Source organism: Lithobates pipiens, unplaced genomic scaffold, assembly GCF_037356315.1.
Source record: "Lithobates pipiens isolate NorthernLeopardFrog02 unplaced genomic scaffold, aLitPip1_a1.2 Scaffold_18, whole genome shotgun sequence".
Taxonomy (NCBI): Eukaryota; Metazoa; Chordata; class Amphibia; order Anura; family Ranidae; genus Lithobates; species Lithobates pipiens.
Genome location: NW_027507758.1, coordinates 601,841,911 through 601,869,675, shown reverse-complemented (window position 1 = coordinate 601,869,675; position 27,765 = coordinate 601,841,911). Strand labels below are relative to the sequence as shown.

At 45.1% G+C, this 27,765-nt stretch overlaps 1 protein-coding gene across 6 annotated transcripts in view; it reads left to right on the top strand.

Annotated features, from left to right (window-relative positions):
- Window positions 1-27,765, top strand: part of NCOA1 (nuclear receptor coactivator 1) — a 620,070-nt gene that overhangs the window by 430,936 nt on the left and 161,369 nt on the right. For all 6 annotated transcript variants that reach the window (XM_077489247.1, XM_077489251.1, XM_077489250.1 and 3 more), the window contains one exon: window positions 15,720-15,819. In XM_077489247.1, the coding sequence (XP_077345373.1) occupies window positions 15,737-15,819 (83 nt within the window). In that variant the 5' untranslated portion in view covers window positions 15,720-15,736. The remainder of the gene's footprint in view (window positions 1-15,719; window positions 15,820-27,765) is intronic.

The window sequence follows — 27,765 nt, the reverse complement described above, 5'->3', positions numbered from 1 at the left end:
TAGGATGACTTGGAACACCAATTGTGAGCCAGGTCTTCCTACCCAACATCAATACCTGAACATTCAAATGTTCTTTTGAATGAATAAGGACAGACACACTCCATAGGATGGTCAGGTGTGCACCATCCTTTGGCCATATCATTTATTCACATTTACAGTGATAAATATGAAATTTTGCCTCCAACTACTGTTTGCTCTACACATTTTATTGCTAGACAAGTCCTGCTTACTAAAACGGAGAGAGACAAGTTGGTGATAGAGCATAAAGGAGCCATCTGGGTTGGTAGTTAAATTAGGCCTGGGTCTTGCTGCCATGTCGGATGAAGAAGAGAGTAAATGATTTGAAGCATCTGTGAATATGACAGCGAGGCCTGCGAGAATATTCTGTCAGGCAGATCATGCTGCCAAGTGTCCCTCAATTTTCTTTACATAGCAGACATTGCTACATGCCGGGCTCCTTCACCCTGCATTAATCAGACATCACACGGCCTGTTTGCTGTGCTGTGATATTGTCACCCCTTCCTCTATCACATTTATCTTTTGTCTCCTTTGTATTATTTCTTCTTCCTCTTCTCACTTTTTTATTGTTTATTCTTATGTCACTTTCTTGTGTACGGAAGTTTTTTTTTTGTTTGTTTTTGTTTTCCTTTATGTCCCTTTTGGTTTATATCTGTGTTTTTACACATTATTTTCTTTTTTCCTCTCTTCTCTCTCTCTGTTTTTTCTCTTTTTTCTCCTGCTCTATGTTTTCTGTTTGCTATTTCTCGCCATTTCTCATCTTTTTTGTTTATTTCTTTTATATTTGATCTTGGTCTTTTTCTCTCCTCTTGGTTTTTCTCTTTCTCTCTCCTCTGGTACCTCTTTTCTATCACCTCTGATACCTCTCTTTTTCTCTCACCTCTGATCTCTCTGTTTGTCTCTTCTCTGATCTCTTTCCTCTCCTCTGATCTCTCCTCTCTCTCTCTCTCTCTCTCTCACCCTCTCTTTCTCTCACCCTCTACTCTAACCTCTCCCTCTTCTCTCTCCTCTGATTTCTCCCTTTTCTCTCTCCTTTAATCCCTCTCATTTCAATTTCATCTGATCCCTCTCTTTTCTCTCTCCTTTGATCTCTCTCATTTCTTTCTCATCTGATCCCGTTCTTTTTCTCCCTCCTCTGACCCCTCTATTTTCTCTCTCCTCTGATCTCTCTCTTTTCTCTCTCCTCTGATCCCTCTTTTTTCACTCTCCTCTGATCCCTCTCTTTTCTCTCTCCTCTGATCCCTCTCTTTCCTCCTCTCTCTGGTCCCTTTATCTTCTCTCTCCTCTGATCCCTCTCCTTTCTGTCTCATCTGATCCCTCTCTTTTCTCTCTCCTCTGATCCCTCATTTCTCTCTCATTTGATCTCTCTCATTTCTTTCTCATCTGATCCCGCTCTTTTTCTTCCTCCTCTGATTCCTTTCTTTTCTCTCTCCTCTGATACCTCTCTTTTCTCTCTCCTCTGATCCCTTTCTTTCCTCCTCTTTCTGTTCCCTTTATCTTCTCTCTCCTTTGGTCCCTCTCCTTTCTGTCTCCTCTGATCCCTCTCTTTTCTCTCTTATCTGATCTCTTTTTTGTCTCTCTCCTCTGATCCCTATCTTTTCTCTCTCCCCTGATCCCTCTCTTTTCTCTCTCCTCCGATCCCTCTCTTTTCTCTTTGTTTTCTCTCTCTTTGATCCCTCTCTTTTCTCTCTTCTCTGATCCCTCTCTTTTCTCTCTGTTTTCTCTCCTCTGATCCCTCTTTTTTTCTCTCTCTGTTTTCTCTCTCCTCCGATCCCTCTCCTTTCTCTCTCCTCTGATCCCTCTATTTTCTCTTTCCTCTGATCCCTCTCTTTCTTTATCCTCTGATCTCTCTCTTTCTTTATCCTCTGATCTCTCTCTCTTTTCTCTCTCCTCTGATCTCTCTCTTTTCTCTTTCCTCTGATCTCTCTCTTTCTTTATCCTCTGATCTCGCTCTCTCTTTTCTCTCTCCTCTGATCCCTCTCTTTTCTCTCTCTTTGATCCCTCTCTTTTCTCTCTTCTCTGATCCCTCTCTTTTCTCTCAGTTTTCTCTCCTCCGATCCCTCTTTTTTTCTCTCTGTTTTCTCTCTCCTCTGATCCATCTCTTTTCTCTCTCCTCTGATCCCTCTCTTTTCGCTTTCCTCTGATCTCTCTCTTTCTTTATCCTCTGATCTCTCTCTTTCTTTATCCTCTGATCTCTCTCTCTTTTCTCTCTCCTATGATCCCTCTCTTTTCTCTCTCCTCTGATCTCTCTCTTTTCTCTTTCCTCTGATCTCTCTCTTTCTTTATCCTCTGATTTCTCTCTCTGTTCTATCTCCTCTGATCCCTCTCTTTTCTCTCTATTTTCTCTCTCCACTGATCCCTCTCTTTTCTCTCTCCTCTGATCTCTCTCTTTTCTCTTTCCACTGATCTCTCTCTTTCTTTATATTCTAATCTCTGTCTTAATTAGTTTAATTAGCAGTTCTAAATTTATGTTAGCATTACAAATCAATTGAGGAGTTATTATGGGTTTGATGGGGGGAAGGAGTGGAAGAATAATTCTATACATTTTTTAGGGGTAAGAAATAATATAAAGGCGATCTGGGGCATTGTTAGGTAGGAGATTAATAAGTCAACAATTGTTCATATCCCTCTCAGTCTTTGACATGTTGTAAAATTTTACACCTATTTTCTCTGTCGGTCCCATTTCTCCCAGTAGAATTAATTTGGAGTCTCCTCTATAAAAGTGAAGTTTGGGATAACAGTGGAGAGTCTCTGGAAGTGAGTGTTTCTCACTGCTGAGTACTTGGGGTCCTGCAGTTCTCTAGGACCCCCTGGTCAGACCACAGTCACAGTCTACTTCTATTGGCCTTGTAGGTCTGTCTGTGCCATCCTGATTCAATTTCTAGTGTGTGCTCAGGGTCTGCGTTGTCTCTCTTTGAAGTCTTGTAGCATTTCCAGGGATTGGGCCAGTTTGTAGTCTATATGTTGTGACTGGTAAGTAGTTTTTTTCTGGAAAATAATTTCACATTTCATATTTCTCTTTTTGAGTGTTCTTTTATTTGATATTTTCTCTGGTCAGATTGTTGAGACCTTTGGATGAATAAGGTTCTAATGAACCGTAGCAGGTCCCATGGTTGGGATTGGTTGTTGTTGGTTAGTAAGACTTTATGGTGGTGTGGGCCCCGGGGTTGCTGTATTGTAGGTGGTCTCAGTATAATAGTTTCTTCTGCTGTAATTTACCACCAAGCATTGTTGGAGGTGCTCCAGTGGACATGGAGGGGGTGTCTGCATAAATACAGATGGACTATGTCAGCATTTGGTCTTGGTCTTAAATTCCATTTGGGTTGGTCTGGGTAGGTGATATTTCATTTCCAGAAAGGAGTATTGATTTGATGACACTGTCAATGATTTTAAGCCAAGCCAGATTGGTGGTTTTAGGTGGTACAGCTGTCTCCTGATGTCCTTCAGGACCTCTTGGCTTGAAACTTCTGGTTGGGTTAATTTTATCAGTTCATGCATTTTTGTATATGAAGATCTCTTGGTTTGATTTTTGCTCTTCCTTTGGAACACCATGATTTTTGTTTTCTTTGGGTTGATGGGTAGTGCCAAAATCACACTGTATTTAGGCTGTCTTATAGGCCTCTCTGTTTTGCTCAAAGAAAGTCTCTATTTTTTGTGATTAGTCTATCTTGTATAGTTACGTATAGTAAGCAATCTTTGCATAATCTTAGGTTTCATTCACACTGCACGTATTCAAAACATAAGTTACAAAAAACAAAAATGCATTTTGACATATTTTTGAAGCAGCGCCATGCATTTTCTATGCATCTTACACATGTCTTACATCATTTGCATTATGACATTTCCTCTTCTTTCATTTCCTCAGTCATGAATTCTGAAAAACCCTATATAGGAATCTTTACAGGTCTTTCCATATACTTTACGTGCTCACAGCATGCTGCATTTTCTCAACAAGGTTAAGTGTGTCTATAGCCAAAATATTTTTTTTTTTTCATTTTTAGTAGGTAATGGTTAAAACGCCTTTTTTTTATTTTATTATTTTTTTTTTTTTTTTTGTGCACCAGAGACACAACATGGAATGAGGGTCTAACCATCTCATAGTCTAATTTGACCTGCAAAAGTTCTTTAGCACACTTAGAGATCTTGTTTCCAGATCTTTTGTTTCAACAACCATTATAGATCTTTTTATTGTATTTTATGCATGTAATGGACAAGTAAAAGCCTTCCTCGTGTAGACATCCAAAAGGCCAGAGACTGAAGTTGGGAGCCGCCATCTTGAATGTGATGTCAGCAGCCCCAGTAGTGACAATTATTGGCTACATTTCTAAACCCTTTTACCACAGAGGAACCCTTGAAATAATTTTCAGGTCTTGAGGAACCATTTCTAAAACCAGTTCATTGGTGGTCAATGAGAAAAATGCCTCTTACATTGATGGTCAATGAGAAAAAATGCCCTTTACATTTGTGGTCAGTGGGAAGAATACCCTTTACATTGGTGGTCAGTGGGAAAATGCCCTTTACATTGGTGGTCAGTGTGAAGAATGCCCTTTACATTGGTGGTCAGTGGGAAAATGCCCTTTACATTTGTGGTCAGTGGGAAGAATACCCTTTACATTGGTGGTCAGTGGGAAAATGCCCTTTACATTGGTGGTCAGTGTGAAGAATGCCTTTTACATTGGTGTTCAGTGGGAAGAATGCTCCCTTTAGGCCTTATTCACACCTATGCATTTTTTGTGCTTTTTTGTATTTTGCAGATTTGCACTACAGAACGTGTTCCATAGGAAACCATGTTAAAAGGACTGTAGTGCAAATCTGAAAAATGCACAAACCACTAAAAATGCATAAGTGTGAACCGGGCCTTACGGTTGTAGAACCCTTGAAATAATTTTCAGATCTTGAGGAACCTTTGCTAGGACCAGTTCATTGGTGGTCAGTTAAAAAAAAAAAATGTACATTGGTGATCAGAGGGAAGAATGCTTTTTTTTACAGAAATGAAACCCTTGAAATAATGTTCAGCTCTTGATTAACCTTTGCTAAAGCCAGTTCATTGGTGGGCAATAAGAAAAATGCCATTGGTGGTCAGTGGGAAGAATGCCTTTTACATTAGTGGTCAGTGGGAAGAATGCCTTTTACATTAGTGGTCAGTGGGAAGAATGCTTGCTTTACAGATCTTGATGAACCCTTGATAAAACCAGTTAATTGGTGGGCAATTGGTGGGTAATGGAAAAATGTCCCCTTACTTCAGTGGTCAGCGGGAAGAATGCCCCTTTAAAGTAGTGGAATCCTTGAAATCTTTTTTAGGTCTTGAGGAACCTTTGCTAAAACCAGTTCATTGGTGGCCAGTGAGAAAATTGGCCCTTACATTGGTGGTCACTGTGAAGAATGCCTGCTTCACAGTAGTGGAACCCATAAAATAATTTGCAGATCTTGAGGAACCCTTGCCAAAACCAGTTCAATGGTGGCCAGTGAGAAATGTGCCCCTTACATCAGTGGGAAGAATTCCCCCTTTACAGTAATGGAATCCTTGAAATTTTCAGGTCTTGAAGAACCATTCCTAAAACCAGATTCATTGGTGGTGAATGAGAAAAAACGCCCCTTACATTGTTGATCACTGGGAAGAATGTCAACTTTACAGTGGCGGAACCCTTGAAATAATTTTCAGGTCTTGAGGAACCCTTGCTAAAACCAATTGATTTGTGGTTACTGAGAAAAATGTTCCTTACATTGGTGAATAATACAAACAATTTCCTCTACAGTGGAGATAAAATTGTCACCCTTACAAGCAGCTAAAAATATCATTGGTGGTATTGACCCTGGAACTTTACAGGAAGCCTCAGATTGGAGGTCAATCAACCATAGCTTAACTCTTTAAAGTCCACATTTTTCAATGAGTTAGCGTGACTCAAAATGTGCTCTACCAAGCGGTGGAGTAGAACGTTAAATGGTTAAAGCGGAGGTCCACCCTAAAGTGGACCTTCCACTCATTGGAATCCTCCCACCCTCCGGCGCCACAATTGGCACCTTTCAGGGGGGAGGGGGTGCAGGTACCTGTACAGTACAGGTATCTGCACCCACTTCCGGCATAGCTATCTGCGGAAAGGGGCGTAGATTCTGCAGAATCTACGCCCCTTTCCGAAAGTCCCCCGCTGCCTCCTGTGAAACACACGAATCCCAGAGACAGCGGGACCATCCTTATTGCGCAGCGTGACTCGCGCATGCGCAGTAGGGAACCGGGAAATGAAGCCGAAAGGCTCCACTTCCTGATTCCCATACCCAAGATGGCGGCGGCAGCACCCGAGAGACTATCGAGAGATCGGCTTCGGGTGCCGACATCGCGGGCGCGCTGGGCGGGTAAGTGTCATTATTTTAAAAGTCAGCAGCTGCAGTATTTGTAGCTGCTGGCTTTTAAAAAAACGGCGGAACTCCCGGCGGACTCTCGCTTTAAGGAACCTCTAGCAACCTCTGGAAAAACCCTGGTTGAGAATGGCTGCCCCATAGTATTTGCCTTCTCTTCTTTTTTTACGTAGAGGGGTGAAGGGAGAAGAGAGGAGTTGGCCCAGTACAGACAATAATTAGACACTCCCAGAAGAAGAGATGACTTTGACGTGTAAGGAGGGGCTGTTCTAGGGAATTGACTCTTCCTGGATAAGTCACATTTTCTAACACGGGCACATTGCAAGTGAGTAAAAAAATATTTATGGGAAGGAAAATCTTTGCAATCAAGTATTTGATTTTTCTGGGCTTTTGCCTGTATTTTTTTTTTTGGGGGGGGGGGTCTCATTAAGTAAGAATAAGGCCAGGCGTATATTTTAAATAGTCCTTGTATTTTTTGCCTAAATTGTCAAATGTAATACAAAAAATAGAAACAGAGGTGGCGCGAATTCGCCCTGAAAGGGGAAACGTGATTGGCCTATATGAACAATAGTACAGTGTGCACTTGTACTTGTTAGATGGATAAGCGAATATCGTAAGGATGCCAACTAGGTCAAGAGGAAAATTAAAGGCAGGTAATTTAGGGTGCTTATCAGAGGCCTTGTAGCAGACAGCGCTGGAGTACTATAAAACACATCATTTGCTCTTATTGATTCCAGTCCATTAGCTGGCAGTGTGTGCGGGAACTTATAAGTTGTCCCTTGGCAAAACAAAAGCTCTTTCCTGAGTTTGTAGTCTGAGATAAAGGGGGGCATCCATCAACCCGCTGCTCCCTGCCAGGCCGCCCACTGCACTACGCGACCCCGCTCTTTGTAGAAAATTTTTCAACTATTTTTGCTTTTGTACAGCACTGCATTGCTTTTTTTTGGGATAAATTCCTGACAAAGGTAATTTTTTGTTTTTTTGCGGGCACATAGCAAATCTTCACTTTTTGAGTTTAGCATGGAAATAGAAGATATTTTACCCATGGCCAATATGGCTGCTTGAAATTAAGTTTTTTTTTTTGTTTTTCAGCCAAAGCACTAAGTGAACGTTGCTCACTGTGTAGAAGCAGTGGTCTCTCTGCAGTGGTCTAACATACCCCTCTGCTGAGTCAGAGCTAGAGCTCTCCATTTCGGAAAACTCTAATACTGGTGTGTCAGCAGTGCTGCCACAAGGTCTCATTGGGAGAACATGCCAAACTGTGCCCCCCCCCCCCCAAGATGTAAGAGCATTATAGCAAAAATCACCCCACAAAAACTCTGAGCATTAATCTACATCAGCAGTGGCCCGTCCATAAAGGGCACTGCGCCCTGAACCCACCCACTTAGGACATTAGCGAATCAATATTCGCTATTTTCTTCCAGCTGGGGAAGCTGCAACATGGATGGGGTAAGTGCGGACCTGGCGTGGGAAGGGTTTATTTTCTACCCCCCCCCCCCCCCCCCCCCAAAAAAATTGAGCACCAGCCACCACTGATCTGCATGCTTACCCCCTAAGCATAAATTCACCTTCCTCCCGGAACAAATCTGCCCCTGTGCTCAAACCCCCCTCCAGCACAAAGTCTCCCCTAATTCCCCCCCCCCAACAGAAATCTTTTTCTTTCCTTCCCTCTTCCAACACAAATCCCCCTAAATCACCACTCTTGGCACCCTCTCCCAAAATTTGCCCTCCTAGAGCAATACTTACCCCTTGCAGCCCAGCAAATTCTCCCTTCCAACATAAATCCTCTCCCCACCAATCTTCTTGTGGCACCCCCCCTCGCCTCCCATGATACCACAGTGCCCATTGCAACTGCCCCTCCTGCCCACCCCTTGTCCCAGCCCTGTGTGTCAGACCTCTACAAAGAGTCCGCTCCTCCTGCCCACCCCTTGCCCCAGCCCTGTGTGTCAGACCTCTACAAAGAGTCCGCTCCTCACATGATACCACAGTGCCCAGGACAACAGCCCTTCCTGCCCACTCCTTGCCCCGGCCCTGTGTGCAGACTTCTACAAAGAGTCAGCTCCTCCGGCCCTACGTATCAGACCTCTACAAAGAGTCCGCTCCTCACATGATACCACAGTGCCCAGGGCAACAGTCCCTCCTGCCCACCCCTTGTCCCGGCCCTGTGTGCAGATTTCTACAGAGTCTGCTCCTCCTGCCCACCCCTTGTCCCAGCCCTGTGTGTCAGATCTCTACAAAGAGACAGCTCCTCACATGATACCACAGTGCCCAGGGCAATTGCCCCTTCCAGCCCACCCCTTGTTCTGGCCCTGTGTGTCAGATCTCTACAAAGACACCGCTCCTCATATGATACCACAGTGCTCAGGGCAACCTCCCCTCCTGCCCACCCCTTGTCCCGGCCCTGTGTGTCAGACTTCTACAAAGACACCGCTCCCCACATGATACCACAGCGCGCCAGGCAACAGTCCCTCCTGCCTGGCCCTGTGTGTCAGACCTCTACAAAGAGACCACTCCTCACATGATGCCACAGTGCTCAGGGTAACCGCACCTCCTGCCCACCCCTTGTCCCGTCCCTGTGTGCAGATTTCTACATAGAGTCCGCTCCTCCTGCCCACCCCTGGTCCCGGCCCTGCATGTCAGACATCTACAAAGAGTCCGCTCCTCACATGATGCCACAGTGCCCAGGGCAATTGCCCCTGCTGCCCACTCCTTGTCCTGGCCCTGTGTGTCAGATCTCTACAAAGAGACCGCTCCTCACATGATACCACAGTGCCCAGGGAAATTTCCCCTCCTGCCCACCCCTTGTCCCAGCCCTGTGTGTCAGATCTCTACAAAGAGACTACTCCTCACATGATACCACAGTGCCCAGGGCAATTGCTCCTTCTCCCCACCCCTTTTCCCGGCCCTGTGTGCCAGACCTCTGCAAAGAAGACTGCTCCTTCCACACAGATAGCAAGGGTCTTTGTGTGCAGCCTGCTGGCAGGGGGCAGGCTTTTCTACTTTGGCTGTGGCTGTTTTCTAAGGAAAACCAACCAAAATTTCTCACACTCTTTTTTTGTTTTGGGGCATCTGGTATGTATTTAGCTGATTTAAACTGAAAGTTCAGTTGGGCTTTGACCCATGAGCCTCTTTGATGGAGTAATGTGAGCGGGTTGTAAAGCACTGTATAATAGATCGACTTTGCAGAAATGTTGAAAATAAAAGCCGCTTTCCGCTCACTATGCCCTTGCTGGATTTCTACGATCAGCACCCACTCACTCAGGGAGGAGCGAGTCCCCAAGGGAGATATTGTGTTGAAAGTCTTTACTGCAGAACACACGTTGTGAATACCACAACCATTTGTATCGTAATAAGTAAAAGCTGGCGCCATTCTGCTAGTGGAGGGAAGGAAGACTGCTAAACAGTCGATATCTGTAATATAAAACTAAAAGCGCAAAATTATTGATACAGGTCTGTATACAGTATAAGGCCAAAGAGAAGGGATGACTAAGGAGGGGAAAGGGGCAGTTGGGGGCCTATGGACCCATTATCTCTTTTCCCTTGGTCAGGATGGGCATTATAAAGTTATAACCATATACATTTCAGATTGCTGCTCCTCACTACAACAAAGTCACCAACACTACAACAAGTCACCAGAATTCAATGTAACAATTCTCATGTTTTTTTTTCTGTGAATTACACTATATTACCAAAAGTATTGGGACACCTGCCTTTACATGCACATGAAATTTAATGGCATCCCAGTCTTAGTCCGTAGGGTTCAATATTGAGTTGGTCCACCCTTTGCAGCTATAACAGCTTCAACTCTTCTGGGAAGGCTGTCCACAAGGTTTAGGAGTCTATCTATGGGAATGTTTGTCCATTCTTCCAGAAGAGCATTTATGAGGTCAGGCACTGATGTAAAGGAGAAGGCCTGGCTCTCTGCTCTAATTCATCCCAAACATGTTCTATCAGGACTCTGTGCAGGCCAGTCAAGCAGGGCTTGATTAACGTACGGGCTATTGGAGCTGCAGCTCCAGGCCCCTACTTTAAAATAGGCCCAGCCACCCAAAAAGGACAGACTGCCCATGGAAAGCAATGGGCCAATGGGATAGGATCTCCCCTGACAGGCCCTGCATTCCACATGCACTGCCTGGGCAGGGTGGTGGGATTGATAATGGGCACTGCATGAGCAGTCCTAACAGAAGCCTGGGGCACGCCAATGCAGGGCTCCTACAGAAGTCTGGGGCTTCCATAGTGTTAGGCCTGCCCATCTGCACTCGTTCAGCTCAGCGTGCACGCCGATGCACAGCTCTTGCAGAAATTTGTAAAATTCAATGCCAGGCTTCCCTAGTGTTATGCCTTTTACGTTTGGGCGCATGCCAACATGGGCTCTTGGAAAGCAGAAGGGTGCCCAGTAACAGGTCCACCGAAATCCTCAGCACCAAGCACATGATGCTCTTAGTCCGGCCCTGCAGTCAAGTTCCTCCACCCCAAACTCGCTCAGCCATGTCTTTATGGACCTTTCTGCACTGGTGCTCAGTCATGTTGAAACAAGATGGAGTCATCCCCAAACTGTTCCCACAAAGTTGGGCGCATTAAATTGTCCAAAATGTCTTGGTATGCTGATGCCTTATAAGTTCCCTTCACTTGAACTAAGGGGCCAAGTGCAACCCCTGAAAAACAACCCCACGCCATAACCCCCTCCACCAAACAATGTGGACCAGTGCACAAAGCAAGGTCCATAAAGACATGGGTGAGCGAGTCTGGGGTGGAGGAACTTGACTGGCCTGAACCCAACCTGATAGAACACCTTTGGGATGAATTAGAGCGGTGATTGCGAGCCTGGCTTTCTCGTCCAACATCAGTGCCTGACCTCACAAATGCGCTTCTGGAAGAATGGTTAAACATTCCCATAGACACACTCCTAAACCTTGTGGTCAGCCTTCCCAGAAGAGTTGAAGCAGTTATAGCTGCAAAGGGTGGGCCAACTCAATTTTGAACCCTACGGACTAAGGCTGGGGTGCTATTAACTTTCACGTGTGTGTAAAGGCAGGCGGCCCAATACTTTTGGTAATATAGTGTATCTTATATGTCCGACACGGACAAAATTTCAGGGCCTTGCATGGTCCCTTCTTTAAGGTGACACAATGGCAAGGTCAATGTTTCACCTTAAAGTACTCTGATTTCTTTTATTTATTACAGTGATCTTTTCGATGGAGGACAAAGTTCAGGCAGTACTTTGTCCCATCTTTCTGCGTGCTGTGGAAGTATACCTATGTCGTTGGGCAGGACACCTTAACTGTCCGACAACACAGTCAGAAAGGAGACAGCTGCATTAATAGCCGACGCTTGTCTCCAGGCACTTTCCAAGATGAGATACTGGAATGCAGGGGGACTGCGTCCGGCAAGTACCATTTTAGGCAAGTGTTTGGAGCTGGAGACACGTGCTGGCCATCAATGCAGATGTCTCCCTTCTGGCTGTGTTGTTGAACAGTCCGGGGAAGCGGGATGAGTTGTGTCCGACCGCATAGCTAGCCTTCCACAGCACCTAGATAGATGGGGAAAAGTACAATACTCTGTCTCCTGGGGGACAGAGCACTGTAATTTAAAATTTTTTATGAAATGTCTTCTTTAAGGAAAGGACCTGGACAAGGTCATCCAGCGCCCAGGGCAAAAGATGCCAAATTGCGCCCCACTTTCCCTTAGGGTTAGGGTCAGGGTGCCCCCTACCCTTGCAATAAACCATTGCGCCAGGGGCAGCATCCCATCCTGCCCACCCCTTGTCCTGGCCCTGCCTGCAAGGCCCCGAAAGCTTGGTTTCCTTTGACTTATACTTCACCAAATAAACACGGAAGAATCTTCAATCTTTAGTTGAGCGTTGGTGAATCATTCTACTGCTGGTTTTCATGGAGCCACCTCAGTACTAGCACTGTTTTGGTACATTAGTCTCAATATTGTAAGAAGTGCAGCCCAGAACTTGTATTACCTCCAGTCTGATGACCTCTCATGGTGGGCCATTAGACCTCCATTCTTCACAGGACCAGTAGACCCCAAAATCAGATCTGGAATGTTAAACCTCAACGGTCTCATGAGAATTTTTCTTCTATTTTGCCTTGAACAGGGTTAAATGGTTTACTGTGTTTACATGAGGCAAGTAAGGTGCGCACAACGCAGCAGATGCTGATCATTTGCAATATATAGCGTGCCAACTCTTCAGCAGTACTTGGTTTTCGTTTGAAGTGAATATAGATCTAGGGTACAACCTGTCAAGCTAAATTCAGAGCAGTTACTCTTATGTAACATAAAAAAAAACACAGATTCTGTCTTAGAGGCTTCTAGCAAGATACCAGCTATAGGCGGCCTGGCTACCATGTGTGCTTTAGAGAGAGATCTTCTTACATGAAGCAACTGACAGTTTAAAGTGTCAATCTACACAAAAAAAAAAAAAAAGAATATAATTTTTAGTTGGGTTGCAGAATCTCTGGTGGGTTCTGGTATTGCTGGTACCAACTCGGCCTACTTGTTGCTGCCATTATGAGCAGGTCCTACTCTTGCCGTTAGGTCAAAGCAAGTTTAGCACCCAAAGTGAAAAGGCCAAAGTGTGCCCTAAACTGGTTTAGAAGGATAGGTTGCAGCCTTTTGTGCCCCCTTCCTGCTGAAGCGCCCTCGGTGGCCACCTCTTCTGTCTTCCCCTTGTCCTGGTCCTGAGTGGAGTCCTCATATAATTCAGGAATCTAGTGGTTGATATAACTCACCACCATCCTTTAAATATGTTATGGTGTCCGCACCCAAAGTGAAAAGGCCAAAGTGTGCCCTAAACTGGTTTAGAAGGATAGGTTGCAGCCTTTTGTGCCCCCTTCCTGCTGAAGCGCCCTAGGTGGCCACCTCTTCCGTCTTCCCCTTGTCCTGTTCCTGAGTGGAGTCCTCATATAATTCAGGAATCTAGTGGTTGATATAACTCACCACCATCCTTTAAATATGTTATGGTGTCCGCACCCAAAGTGAAAAGGCCAAAGTGTGCCCTAAACTGGTTTAGAAGGATAGGTTGCAGCCTTTTGTGCCCCCTTCCTGCTGAAGCGCCCTAGGTGGCCACCTCTTCCGTCTTCCCCTTGTCCTGGTCCTGAGTGGAGTCCTCATATAATTCAGGAATCTAGTGGTTGATATAACTCACCACCATCCTTTAGATATGTAATGGTGTCCCCAGGGGCGGACTGACAACTCATGGGGCCCCCGGGCAATAGGAGATTATGGGGCCCCCAGGCAATCAGACATTATGGGGCCACACAGTATATACAAACACACACACACAGTATACAATCACACAGTATACACAGACATGTTTCTATTGACTGAGAAGGTACTGGAGAGGTGGGGTAGCTATAATCTAAGGATTTTTAGACCAAAAGGGTGTCGTTAAGGGACATTTCAGAGACAGATGTAAAAAAAAGCACAGATTTTTACATACTTCCCCTGGTTTTACTGAGGCTGGAAACCCTGATGGGGCCCCCTAGTGGCATGGGGCCCAGTCCGCCCCTGGGTGTCCCCTGACACAGGCTCACCCAAAGGCATGGAGTCTAAGTACCAGTAGGCCTTCACCAGAGCTTCTAATAGTGGGCATTAATAATGGTGACCATGGGCTTGAAACCCTAGAGACCCTTGCTTTTTATTGTTGCAAACTGGCACCAGGTTGTCACCCTCAGAATCACCCCACTAAAGGCCTACTGGGACAGAAGGGCTACTGTGCGAGGACTGTTCACAGTGTGGAAAGAATAGTTGGGTACAGGCAAAGGTCGCGGCAGGCAAGAGAGTAGTCTGGTTAATCTGGGTTAGCAACAAATAGGCAACTGGCAGGTATTGGGGCTCTTTAGCTCTCAGGTAGCTGGAAGACACAGCAGCTCGAGGACACAACTACCATCATTTCTGGGAACTCTGGACTAAGTGGAGGTTCTTAGAATCCTGCAACTCTCAGTAGGGTTCTTGCACATGTACCATTGTTACTGGGAACTCTGTATTTAGTGGAGATTCTAGGAATGCTGGAACTCTCAGCAGGGTTCCTGCAAGGAAATCTGGAACACCCAGCATGAATCCTGCAAGGAAATCTGGAGGACTCGGCAGGGATCCTGCAAGGAAATCTGGAAGACTAGGTAAGGATCCAATTAGAAATCCTGCAAGGTAGAGGAGAAATTTGGGGTTTCATGGACCCCCGATCTCTCCATAAAGAGGACCTGTCACCCCTTATTTCAACCGCAAGAGATGTTTACATTCCTTGTGATAGGAATAAAAGTGATGAAAAAAAATGAAAGGGACATTGTAAATAAATAAGAAAAAAAAATTAAACTGAACCCATCACGCACAGGAGCGAATGCATACGTAAATCGTGCACGCATATGTAAATGGGGTTCGCGCCACACACGTGAGGTACCGCTGCAGCAAACTTTATAGCGAGAGCAATAATTCTAGCACTAGACCTCCTCTTGTAATGCTGAACTGGTAACCTGTAAACATTTTTAAAGCGTCGCCTATGGAGATTTTTTAGTATCGTAATTTCTCGCCTTTCTATGTGCATGAGCAACTTTAAAGCGTGACATGTTAGGTATCTTTTTACTTGGCATAACATCATCTTTTATATTGTACCAAAAAGTGGGTTGTAAAAAAATAATTTTTTATGCATTAAGATTCAAGTGTATTTTTTCCTTCAAAAATTGTATTTAAAAAATCGGTGCGCAAATATCACGTGACAGAAAAAAAATGCAAGGATTGCCATTTTATTCTCTAGGGTTTCTGCTAAAAAAAAAAAAATATATATATATATATATATATATATATATATATATATATATATATATATATATATATATATATATATATAGACATGCGCCCTGACAAAAAATGTGTTAGTTTACGTTTTTCCCTCTGTTTTTTTTTTTGGGTCATTCGTTATCATTGCAGTTCATAAATTCAAAAATCCAAAAATAAGAAAAAAAATCTGAAAATTTTAGAATTTTAGAATTTACGAATATTCGGACAACTTCGTTAAACGTTTTTTTGTCCAAATTTGTTAAAAAACGAATTTGTATCTAAATGAATTGCAACATGTCTAGTGGTGCAGTTAACTTGTGGCATAACAAAAAATATCACCTGCCACGGTTTTTATTCTACGGGTTCTCTGCCTTCATAAAATCATGTTTTGGGGGTTTTAAGCAACCTTCAGGCCTAAAATGTGCATTTTAACATATACAATATGCAAAGTAATACATAAATTGACTCTGGCAGCGAAAGGCTTATTCCAATGTATCGATCGTGTATCTTTTGTAGGATAAAGTTGAACTTCTCAAATATTTCAATGGTTTCTATTCTCTCTACAGGTGTGAAATAGGTCAAGATGAGTGGCCTTGGGGACAGCTTGACCGACCCTGCTAGCCAGGAGCGCAAGAGGAAAGCCTCGCCATGTGACACCATGCAGAAGTAAGTTGTTCCACCGAATCAGGACAGATTTGACGTATGGTAGTTCCGCTTCATCCCATGTCACAAGCCAGGAACTCTTCTTTTGATGTAAATTTCACGGATGGGATAAAGGGAGATATTGTGGTTGGAATGGAGTGGAGCGATAATGGTTAAAGTGTGGAGCAAGTCTTCATTCACTGTGACCTATACATTAAACAACCCGGCCATGCTTGATTAGCTCAGAGTGTGTGAAAGGCTCTGGGTGCGGGGCAGCTGCTCTGCTCTCGGGGTATGAAAAACAACACAGATCGACCATATGCTAGTTCTTTGGCGCAGTCTCTATCCGATGGCAATCTGCTCTCTGCGGGGGGGGGGATATGGAGGACAACTTTAATGGCATCCCAGTCTTAGTCTGTAGGGTTCAATATTGAGTTGGCCCACCCTTTGCAGATAAAGCAGCTTCAACACTTCTGGGGAGGCTGTCCACAAGGTATAGGAGGGTGTCTATGGGAATGTTTGAACATCCTTCCAGAAGCACATTTGTGAGATCAGGCACTAAAGTTGGATAAGAGGGCCTGGCTTGCAGTCTCCACTCTAATTCATCCCAAAGGTGTTCTATCAGGTTGAGGTCAGGACTCGTGCAGACCAGTCAAGTTCCTCCACCCCAAACTTGCTCATCCAGGTCTTTATAGACCTTGCTTTGTGCACTGGTGTGCAGTCATGTTGGAACATCCCTAAACTGTTCCCACAAAGTTGGGAGCATGAAATTGTCCAAAATGTCTCGGTATGCTGACTCCTTAGTATACAAAGTATGTGTGCCTTAGTATGCGAAGTATGCGAATTTCAAGAGGGCAAATTTATGAAATTTCTGCCTGCACACTGATGGCTGTTTTTTTAAGGTTCAGTAAAGAGAAGTGTCATTTACACGCCAGCAGAAAATTGCGACTTGCTGCCGATTGCAAGAAAAAAGGTGATTTTAGAGGCTGCAGTGCCTAGATGTTGGTAACGTGTGATTTTAGATAAAGTTCTAATATTAAATGTCTCTATGGCTTGTAAAGTCATTAAATCATTACAGGGATTTTTAACCAAAGCGGGGCACTCTGTAAGGAAACAATGAGAACGTTTTTTTAGCGTTCTTTCAGTTTTTAGCGGTGATTTAGGGCTGCGCAACGGCCATTTGTTCTACTCTGAATGTGAAAATTGCTAAAGTCAATTACAATATTTAAACAGCACTTAGAGGCTGAGCGGAGGGCTGGGATCAATGGCATGTAATGTAGCCCAGGGGTACAAGTCGTTTTATTTATGATTTATCTTGTATGCAATCCAATTCTTGGTGTAATACGTGTTGTATTCCTTGGCTGTCCAAACACAGGGAGAGGTAAGAACAATGGGGGGGCTACAATGGTTCATGGTGGATCTAGAGGAGTTTGTACAATCAGACTGTATAGTGTAGGGACAGCTTTAGGAATATAGAAATTCTTCAATTCCTTTCTCTACAGCATTTTCAGTTCACTTCTATTCTAGTAGAACTCCACAGTCTAGAACACTCCACTTCTATTCTAGTAGAACTCCACGGTCTAGAACACTCCCATTACTAGACATGCCCCTCTGCTAAATACTCCCCTTTTCAGTGCATTCCCTCTTATCTCTCCCCTCTCCAAAATGCTCCTCGCACTATTTCACGCTCACTAGAATACTCCCTTCTGTGTCGTCACCTCTCCAGGACGCTCCCATATTCTCTTTCCTCCCTTCTCCAGGACACCCCCTTAACCGTGTCCTCCACTTTCCTGTGCACCCCCCTTGTCAGATTACTCCTCTTACCCATGTCCTACCCTTGTCCAGATCGCTTTTCCCTTTTATGTGCCCTCCCCTATCCAGCACACTTTTATTCCTGGTGTCCCCCCTCTCCAAAACACTCCTCTTTCCCGTGCCCTTCCCTCTCCAGAACACCCCTCTTTCCTGTGTCCTTCCCTCTCCAGAACACTCCTCTTTCCTGTGTCCTTCCCTCTCCAGAACACTCCTCTTTCCTGTGTCCTTCCCTCTCCAGAACACTCCTCTTTCCTGTGTCCTTCCCTCTCCAGAACACTCCTCTTTCCTGTGTCCTTCCCTCTCCAGAACACCCCTCTTTCCTGTGTCCTTCCCTCTCCAGAACACTCCTCTTTCCTGTGTCCTTCCCTCTCCAGAACTCTCCTCTTTCCTATGTCCTTCCCTCTCCAGAACACTCCTCTTTCCTGTGTCCTTCCCTCTCCAGAACACTCATCTTTCCTGTGTCCTCCCCTCTCCAGAACACTCCTCTTTCCTGTGTCCTCCCCTCTCCAGAACACTCCTCTTTCCTGTGTCCTTTCCTCTCCAGAACACTCCTCTTTCCTGTGTCCTTCCCTCTCCAGAACACTCCTCTTTCCTGTGTCCTTCCCTCTCCAGAACTCTCCTCTTTCCTGTGTCCTCCCCTCTCCAGAACACCCCTCTTTCCTGTGTCCTTCCCTCTCCAGAACACCCCTCTTTCCTGTGTCCTCCCCTCTCCAGAACACTTCTCTTTCCTGTGTCCTTACGTCTCTAAGAGCACTTCTCTTTTCTTTGTCTTCCCCTCTCCAGAACACTCCTCTTTTCTGTGTCCTTCCTTCTCTAGAACACACCTCTTTTTCTTGTCTTCCCCTCTCCAGAATATTTCTCTTTCCTGTGTCCTTCCTTCTCTAGAACACTCCTCTTTTCTTTGTCTTCCCTTCTCTAGAACACTCCTCTTTCCTGTGCCCCCCCCCTCTCTAGAACAGGCCTCTTTTCTGTGTCCTCCCCTCTCCAGAACACTCACCTTTTCAGTGTGCTCTCCTTTCCAGAACACTCAACTATCCTGTGTCCTTCTTTCTCCAAAACATTCACCTTTCCTGTGTCATTTATTCTCCAAAACACTCACCTTTTTAATGTCCTCCCTTCTTCAGAACACTCACCTTTTACAGTGTCCTCCCCTCTCCAGAACACTCAACTTTGTTATGTCCTCCCATTTCTAAAAGAGTCCTTTTTTCTTGCATACTTTCCTCTCAAGGACACCCTCTTTCTTGTGTCCTCCCCTCTCCAGAAAATCCACTTTCCTTTGTTCTCCCCTCTCTAGAACATTCCCTTTTACTATATCCTCCCCTCTCCAGAACAATCCCCCTTCCCTGAGTCCTTCCCTTCTAGGACACTCCCTTTTTCTGTACTCAACCCTCTCAAGAACTCAACCCTCTCCCTTAATTGTTCCCTCCACCCTCAGCAGGACACTCCTTTCCTGTGTCCACCCTCTCCAGGACACTCCCTTTCTTGTGTCCACCCTCTCCAGGACACTCCCTTTCTTGTGTCCACCCTCTCCAGGACACTCCCTTTCTTGTGTCCACCCTCTCCAGGACACTCCCTTTCCTGTGTCCACCCTCTCCAGGACACTCCCTTTCCTGTGTCCACCCTCTCCAGGACACTCCCTTTCCTGTGTCCACCCTCTCCAGGACACTCCCTTTCCTGTGTCCACCCTCTCCAGGACACTCCCTTTCCTGTGTCCACCCTCTCCAGGACACTCCCTTTCCTGTGTCCACCCTCTCCAGGACACTCCCTTTCCTGTGTCCACCCTCTTCAGGACACTCCCTTTCCTGTGTCCACCCTCTCCAGGACACTCCCTTTCCTGTGTCCACCCTCTCCAGGACACTCCCTTTCCTGTGTCCACCCTCTCCAGGACACTCCCTTTCCTGTGTCCACCCTCTCCAGGACACTCCCTTTCCTGTGTCCACCCTCTTCAGGACACTCCCTTTCCTGTGTCCACCCTCTCCAGGACACTCCCTTTCCTGTGTCCACCCTCTCCAGGACACTCCCTTTCCTGTGTCCACCCTCTCCAGGACACTCCCTTTCCTGTTTTCTGTGTCCTTCCCTCCCTAGGACACATCCCTTTTTGGTCCCCTCTCCTCTCCAGAACATTCCTCTTTCCAGTCTCCTCCCTTCTTCCACAGTACTGGACTTGTCCATTAGTGGTCATTATGAAAATGCCCCTTACTTTGGTGGTCCGTTGAAGGAATGCTCCTTACATTGGTGGTCAGTGGGAAGAATGCTACCTTTACAGTGGTGGTCTGAATACCACCTCTTCAGTGATGCCTCTGGCTCCACCAAGTGGTATTCAACCTCGAATTATGCAGGAACCATCCCATGGGAGGTCAGTTAACCATAGCTCAAGGAACCCCTAGCAACCTCTGGAGGAACTCTATGGTTCCTCTGGAACCTGGTTGAGAATGGCTGGTCTATACAAACAATTACTTGTCTGACCTTGCCATATCAGAGTTTTCTACACTATCCAGTCATTTTCTTTGTGGATTTAAGGCCATGGAACCTGTTTAATTTCACGAGTGATCAACATAGCCTTTATAAGCGATTGAGCTTTTTATTTGTGACCTATATTAGTTCGTCAGGAGCTGGATGTCTAAAAACGGGCCCACCAGCTTTATGCCGGAAGCTCCTCCTGTCTAGAGTCATCTGTGGTCATGCACGGCTTGATGGGACCTTAGCTGCTCTGATAGTAGAGAACGGGGATCCTTAGTCTTATGTTTTGACTTTCCAGTTTTGGTAGTCTGAGTTCAGTAGAAAAAAAAAGAAGCCCATAAAATGGCTTCCTTTATTGTACTCAAGCAGTGGGTGCATATTAATGTTCTATTTGAACTTTCGCCTTTTTTATAGCCTCCGCCAATCGCTGAGCTCTGCTGCCTGTCAGATATAATATAACAATCCTCATCAATTTCATTATCAATGTGCTAATTACAGCACAGCCTGAGGTACGCATTTGTGGCAGCATGCGGCTAGGCTTGCCGGCGTGGACGGTCTATAAGGAGAAATTGATCTCTTTTTCTGGTACAGCTTCAGTGTTGCCGTGACAACTGGCTGGCTCGCTAAGTGAATTCCCGCCATGCCCCCAGCTAACTCATTATTGCCTTTTTTTTCCATAATCATTTCTGTGTCTCTCTGACTCCTGGGTAGAAAATAAATTGGTTTGCTGGAGAGACTTTTCTTTATTTTATTTTTGTCGCAAAGTCCCAGTTTAAAGGAATACCGAGACTAAAATTATTCATTGTGCAAATTGGTCACAGGATACAAAAGCTGTACTGAGGCCAGCCTTATGGGGGGTAGTCCTCCGTGACCTGATAACATAGGAAAAATATGTAATATCACTAAAGCTTGCACTCATCTGCCATGACACTTGTCCCACCCCACTTAAAGGGGACCACGATAGCCATTTTGTACTTTTAAAACATCTAAAAGCAGGCTTGTAGGCAGGTGCAGCAGGAACGCAGATAGGAGAGGAAGTTAAGAGAAGCTCAGTTTCTTTGATTTCCTCGGTCACTTGGGCAGTGATCTGGTTGGATGCACATGTCCCATGTAACCCTGGCAGCCATTTTGGGACAGGCAGAGCCTATTTGAGGCTCTGATCCCTGAGTTTGGCTCTTTATGCAATTGGATAATCTGGCAGGGACAATGATAGCAATTTAGAAAGGTTCCAGTGGTGTAGGGAGAGCAGGAACTACGTCTACCTCTTCAGGAAGCTTCCTATTCGGCTTGGGCCAGCCAGGCCACATTTCGCTCCTCATGGCAGACACTGTCGGCATCCCTGAGTCTATCACTGCTCTCAATTTGCTACTTGATTGTAAGTGGCCCCAGATGGATGAGCTTTCTGCTGGGCCTGCTTGTACTGTTGACTTTCTGTTTCATTACAACATTCTTGCAAACGAGAACTCTGGATGTTTACTGCCTACTGCACAATGTTGCGCTCAACCAAAAAGGATTTCTAGAAAACCCACCACTTTCAAACCCTTCCAGAATTTAGGGCTATGTTCCACCCATGCCCGTGTCCACTTATTATTATTTTTTTGGGCCACTAAAGCACTCTCGTGGGATAAGGGAAGAGAAGATGTGGGCTCCTTGAGGGTAGGGACTGATGTGAATGTGCAATGCACAGGGATAGGGACAATTGACACTCACGCAGGTTGAACTGGATGGACTGGTGTCTTTATTCAACCTTACTGACTATGTAAATATGTACCCATGTAAGGCGGGTAGGGCTTAATTCCAAAGTCAAGAAAGTCAAGTTATTAAGAAAATGAAACCAGGTGCAGAAAGGTACAGAGAAAAGGGTTATCTGGTTTGCAAAAGTAACAGCATGCATCTTGTAGTCTTCTTTTGGGTAGGACATCTAAAATTTCACAATGCCTGACTAGTTTACTTCACTGGCACAAAGTGTGAACATGGTCATAAAAAAACATGGTTCTACGGTTCTGGTAAACCAGCTTGCCTCACTGGAAAAGCTCCTTGTTGCTAGGAACTACCCAGAATAAGGAACCACAGATACTGGTTGCACCTGCCAATGGTAGATCTGAAGGCTCATTCGACCAGAATGGGATTGGTGCTTTAGTTCTGGAGTCTGAGCATGTGGCTAGCTTCTTATGCAGAAGATCATGCTCTTACCTCTTTCTCCTTGATGCAAATAAACCTACTAGTGGACTGGAGGCTGCACCTTTTTAAAGCCTAGGTAGCATCAAACCCCATCTCCCACCATTCCATAATGGTGTCATCTTGCCACAGACACCCTAATTATTAAGCCAGTGAGGATGCAGCTGGTGTTCCTTACAGTTGAATGCATGCAGTGAGGTAGAAAAAAAAGGCCTACAGGGCTTTTAAGTACTTCTGGACTGGACTGGTGTGTCTGCTTTCTAATAATTTTTCTTGTGAAAATGGTAATTGTGTGCATTCTTGGACACCTGAAATTGAGCGATGTGAGGAGGTCCTCGCCTTCCCTTACAGGACCTTACCTTTGGGTAAGACCAATTCAACACTTTAGGGTGCAGGAGGCTTCATTGACTCCAAAGTAGAGGGACCGGTCAGTCAGGAGTACCTTTCATCTGCCAGAAGCATTATACTTCGGCAGGCCAGGAATGTCATTCTGGACTGCAAGGAAAGAGAGGGAGGTGGGGTGGATTGTGTGTCTTCCTCTCCTGCAGTTGCACCCTTTTAAACCTGTTCACCCGCATGCACCTGATGGCAAAGCAAGCTTTATGGTATAGCTCTACTTTTCCAGGCTGATGTCTCTGGAAGTCCAGCTGGTGGGCCTTGTGGGTGGGTGCAGCATGGTTCAGCGGCAATAACACACATTCAGAACAGATGCAATTGACAGAACTTGTACTGAAGTCAAAGTAAACCAGTTTGAAGCAAACAGGCGAGAGGAAGCCCAACCGGAACACTCGCAGATGACAGCAACGTATAGCAGAGTAGGTCTCAGCCGAGCTGACAGCTTCTGTCTAGAGGGATGGAATGTGGACTGGCTGGTCAAAGCCCAAGTGGTTCCCAGGAAGGCTGGCGAATCCCTATGCTTTCTCTACTCATCTGGAACCTTTCTTTACTGCTATTACTGTCCTGATGGGTGACCTATCCCTACACTATCCACATGCTAAATGTGCGCCAAACCCAGGAGCCAGGGTCTTAAATAGGCTCTGCCTGACCCAAGATGGCAACCAGAGTCACTTGGGCTGACCGCATGCAATAGGATCGCTGCCCCAGTGACCCAGGAAATTGTGTGCATTCTTGGACCCCTGAAATGTAGAGGTGTGAGGAGGTCCTTGCCTTCCCTTACATAACTTTTCCTTTGGGTAAGACCAAACCAGCACTCCAGGAGGCTTCTTTTGATCCCAAAGGAGAGAGGCCCATCCTTTTTTGATAGAAGGATCTTCTTTTTGTGCTTGGGTCTCACCGGACCCACCAATGGCAACCAGCATCTCTGCTCGCCTGCAAAGCTTGAAATTCCCATAGAATCTTCAGCATTCAAAACTTGCAGGTCCCTACAGCTGTACACGTAGGGTCGGGGCTGGAGCCACAGCATGCAGGCAGCAGGCCACAGGCATTTGATACAGCCGGAAATGTTGGATGCTGAAGATTCAACCGGATCTTGTAAATCTGTAAGAGAACAAAGATTCCATTCACCAATAGTAAATAATAGTACTGTTCTTTTACAGCGTGTTTTTTTTTTTAAAACAGTTTTGTTGAAGCCGTCAAAGATGAACTCCAGGATCAGCAAATATCATTTAAATCAATTCTTCATGTATATTCTTCCTTGAATCTTGGTGTACATTGAGTATTTCTTCCAGGTGATCAGACTTTTCCAGGAACAGTCCCCGCTTTTAGGGAGCTGTCCCTGATTTCACCCCCAGCTAAAATAACGTGTCCCTGATTTCTTTCCAAATGTAATATTGGGGTATTTGGCCTGGGAACTGAATCGTATTCCATCTTCGTATCATTTGGTTCTTTAAGCCGTCCCACTGTTTGGTCACAAACAATATTTGGGGTGGCATGCTTTGCGTGCCGCTATTTGCCCCTAATAAAAGTGAGCGTGGTCTGTAGGGTGTTCCTGAATTGCATTTTTTTTAAAACCTGGTCACCGTAGTCTTAGGCTTCTCCCCACCTGTTTCAATCTGCCCATACATACTTTTATGACCAACTTTAGATCTACCAAAACTACTTAATATAATAGATTTTCAAAATTAAGGTCCTACCTAAACTATTCAATGATGACTACCCCTGGTGTCTATGACTAACCTTCTATTGGGGGGAATATGTTAGAGGAAATTCTCCCATGGGTAGGAGACCAAGCTGAAGCAATTTTTTACTAAGAGGTGCTCAATATATGTCGAGGTACTGTGCGAATGGCCTCAATTTTGTTGTGCACCCTGCTGGTGATGTTCATTTGTCAGTGACAGATCCCGGAAAATGGGGGCTGTCCCTGGCATCAGCATGTGGGGACAAATGACAACCATATAAAATGGGGGCCTGCCTAAACTATCCAATCAATGAACACTACCCTGTCGGTGATGGTCGTTTGCCGGGGACAGGTCCCTGAAAACAGGGACTGTTCCCGCCACATGGGGCGGATGGTAACCATATAATAGGAGGGACTACCGCAACTATCCAATCAATGAGGAAAACCCCACTGGCAATGTTCGTTTGCCGTGGACAGGTACCTGAAAACAGGGACGGACAGCAACAATATATAGCAGAAGAGTCTACCTAAACTATACAGTCAGTGAGGACTACCCTGTTGGTGATGTTCATTAGCTGGGGACAGATCCCTGAAAACAGGGACAGGTGGCAACCATATAGTAGAAGGGTCTTGGTAATCTATCCAATCAATTAGGACTACCCCACTGGTGATATTGGTTTGCCAGGAACAGGTCCTCGAAAACTAAGACTGTCTTTAGCACACAGGGACGAATCTAAACTATCCACTCAATGAGGACTACCCCACCAGCAATGTCTGTTAGCCAGGAACAGGTCCCTGAAAACAGGGACTATCCTCGGCACACAAGGATAGATGGCAACCATATAATAGGAGAGTCTACCTTTACTATCAATGAAAACTACCCCGCCGGCAATGCTTGTTTGCTGGGGATAAGTTCCTAAAAACGGGGTCTGTCCCCAGGACATGGTGATGGATGGCAACCAAATAATAGGAGGGTCTAACTAAACTATCCAATCAATGAGGACTACCCTGTTGGCGATGTTCATTTGTTGGGGACAGATCCTTGAAAACAGGGACTATTCTCGGCACCAGGGGATAGAAGACAACCATATAATAGGAGAGTCTACCTAAACTATCCAATCAATGAAAACTACCCTACCGGCGATGTTCATTTGCCGGGGACAAGCCCCTGAAAATAGGGCCTGTCCCCAGGACATGGTGACCAATGGCAAACAAATAGGAGAGCCTTCCTAAACTTTTCAATCAATGAGGACTACCCCACCATCAATGTTTGTTTGCCTGGAACAGGTCCTTGAAAACAGAGTCCTCAGCATACAGGGATCGATCTAAACTATCCAATCAATTAGGACTACCCCACTGGTAATGTTCGTTAGCTGGGAACATGGCAACAAAATACAGTAATAGGAGTGCCTACTTAAAACTATCCAATCAATGAGAACTACCCCATTGTCGATGTTAAAATCGGGGGACGGATATCAACATAATATCAATATAATAGGACAGTCTACCTAAACTATCCAATTATTTGGCAGGCCCTTGTGAAATCAGAATGTAACGTATGTGTTGAACTTTTGTACAATCTGAAGGAATGACTGGACGTTGGAGCTCAGAGAATGTTCTGACACTTTTTTTACTGCCGGTTTTATATATTCTGACTTGTTTAGTAGCCATTTATATTCTGCCCACTGAAGGTCAATTAGGCAACACAATCTTTTTCTCCCCTCCCTCTGGAGCCTTTTCAATGAGCGTTTTATAACCGTCCCCATTCTAGCTGATCAGCCCTGAACCTGGCGACGTTGTATAGGTGTTTATCAAGAGTGACCTCTCTTTCTCTCCATCACCATGGAGCGGGAACTGCTGGCGCCCGCATTAAAACCATGTGACGCAATTAAACTCGTTTTAGTCCTTGAAGCGGGGTGTCATTGCATAAAGCAGGCCCCTGTTCCAGAAGTGGGTCACCAGCGGCGTTAAGAGAAAGCCGCGACTGGTCTACATTTCACCGGGGCTCGGCGTAACCCAAGGAGCCTGCCTTTTGTCTCGGCTTTTATGCCGCAGCCGACCTATCCCGGCAATTAGCAGGAGCTTGGAAAGGCAGCCGCCTGGAAGTCTATCGGCGGTAATGTTCAGCCGTTTACCTGCCTGTGATACAATTACACGCACCAATTCGCTGTCATCTGCCTGATGAGACGAAAGGCAGCTTCGCCTGCTTCATAAGCCATTAGGCAATCAGGCATTTTTTTATTTTTCCTCGAAGTTCACCGGCACCTGCCCCCCCCCCCCCCCCCCACACTTATTACGGGCCATTAAGGGCGTCTGCGGTTTTGTCTACGCAGCAAGACTATTTACTTTATTTTAAAAAAAAAATATTTTTTTTTTATCATTTAGTTTAAAAAAAAAAAAAAAAAGTGTAGACATCGAGCGCAAATCCGCGTATAAAAGATATACCCATAAATACATTTTTTTTTTTTTTTTTTAAATGCAGGTAGATGTAAGCACCTGAATTCAGCTTGTATATGTATAATATAGATAGAGATAGATATATATATATAGATATATATATATAGATATATATATATATATATATATATATATATATATACAAATGTAAAAGGTTAAGTGATTGGAACAGTCCACAAGTGATGTGAAAATAAATCCTGATGTCAATCCCCGCTGTCCACCACCGTAGTGATCTTCAATATTCGTGCCTCCACCAACAGCTGAAAGGCTCACTTACCAGCACCTGTTGATCCCTCATTACAAGGGTTCGTTAGCGCTTATGGCTTTAACCCAGCCCAGGCTCTTCTCCAGGCTTTTCTCCAGGTCCAGCTGGTCTCCCAACAGCATCACCCCGTAAGGATTTCTCCAAAAAAACAAAGTGTTCCACATAGTATAAAATCCTTATAATATTTATTGGAATGAAAAATATTGCTCTTACAGCTGCCACTGATAACATGCGCCTTTGATATCTCATGTGTCGGCCGGTACACAAAACACACCAGTCCTTCTAGGGCACGTGTGAGATTAGTGATGTCAGTACGTCGCTCCGCCCTAAGCGTTTCGTAGTAATAGGATGATGTCATCCAGGGTCACGGGCAAAGAGCTGAGTCACCACACTTTATACACTACACAAACAGCCAAACCTCGTTCTGAATGTATGTAAATCAAACAGCACTGAGATACCAAGCCTCCATCTGAGCCTCAGTTGGCCATATTGAAGACTGCAACCAAGCCCCATTGTAAAATCCTACATCTGAAAAGGGAATTCATGACACACATTGCATGTAGATACAGTCAACGAGCTTAAACATTTAAACTGTATGCAGTGTCTTTAACTTTACTCCCAGGACGTTGCTAAGTACACTCAGGACGTTACTAAGTGAGGCTTGGTCGTCACTACTCACCTCCACCATCACAAGAGTGAGCTCTTTCTCTGATTCAAACCT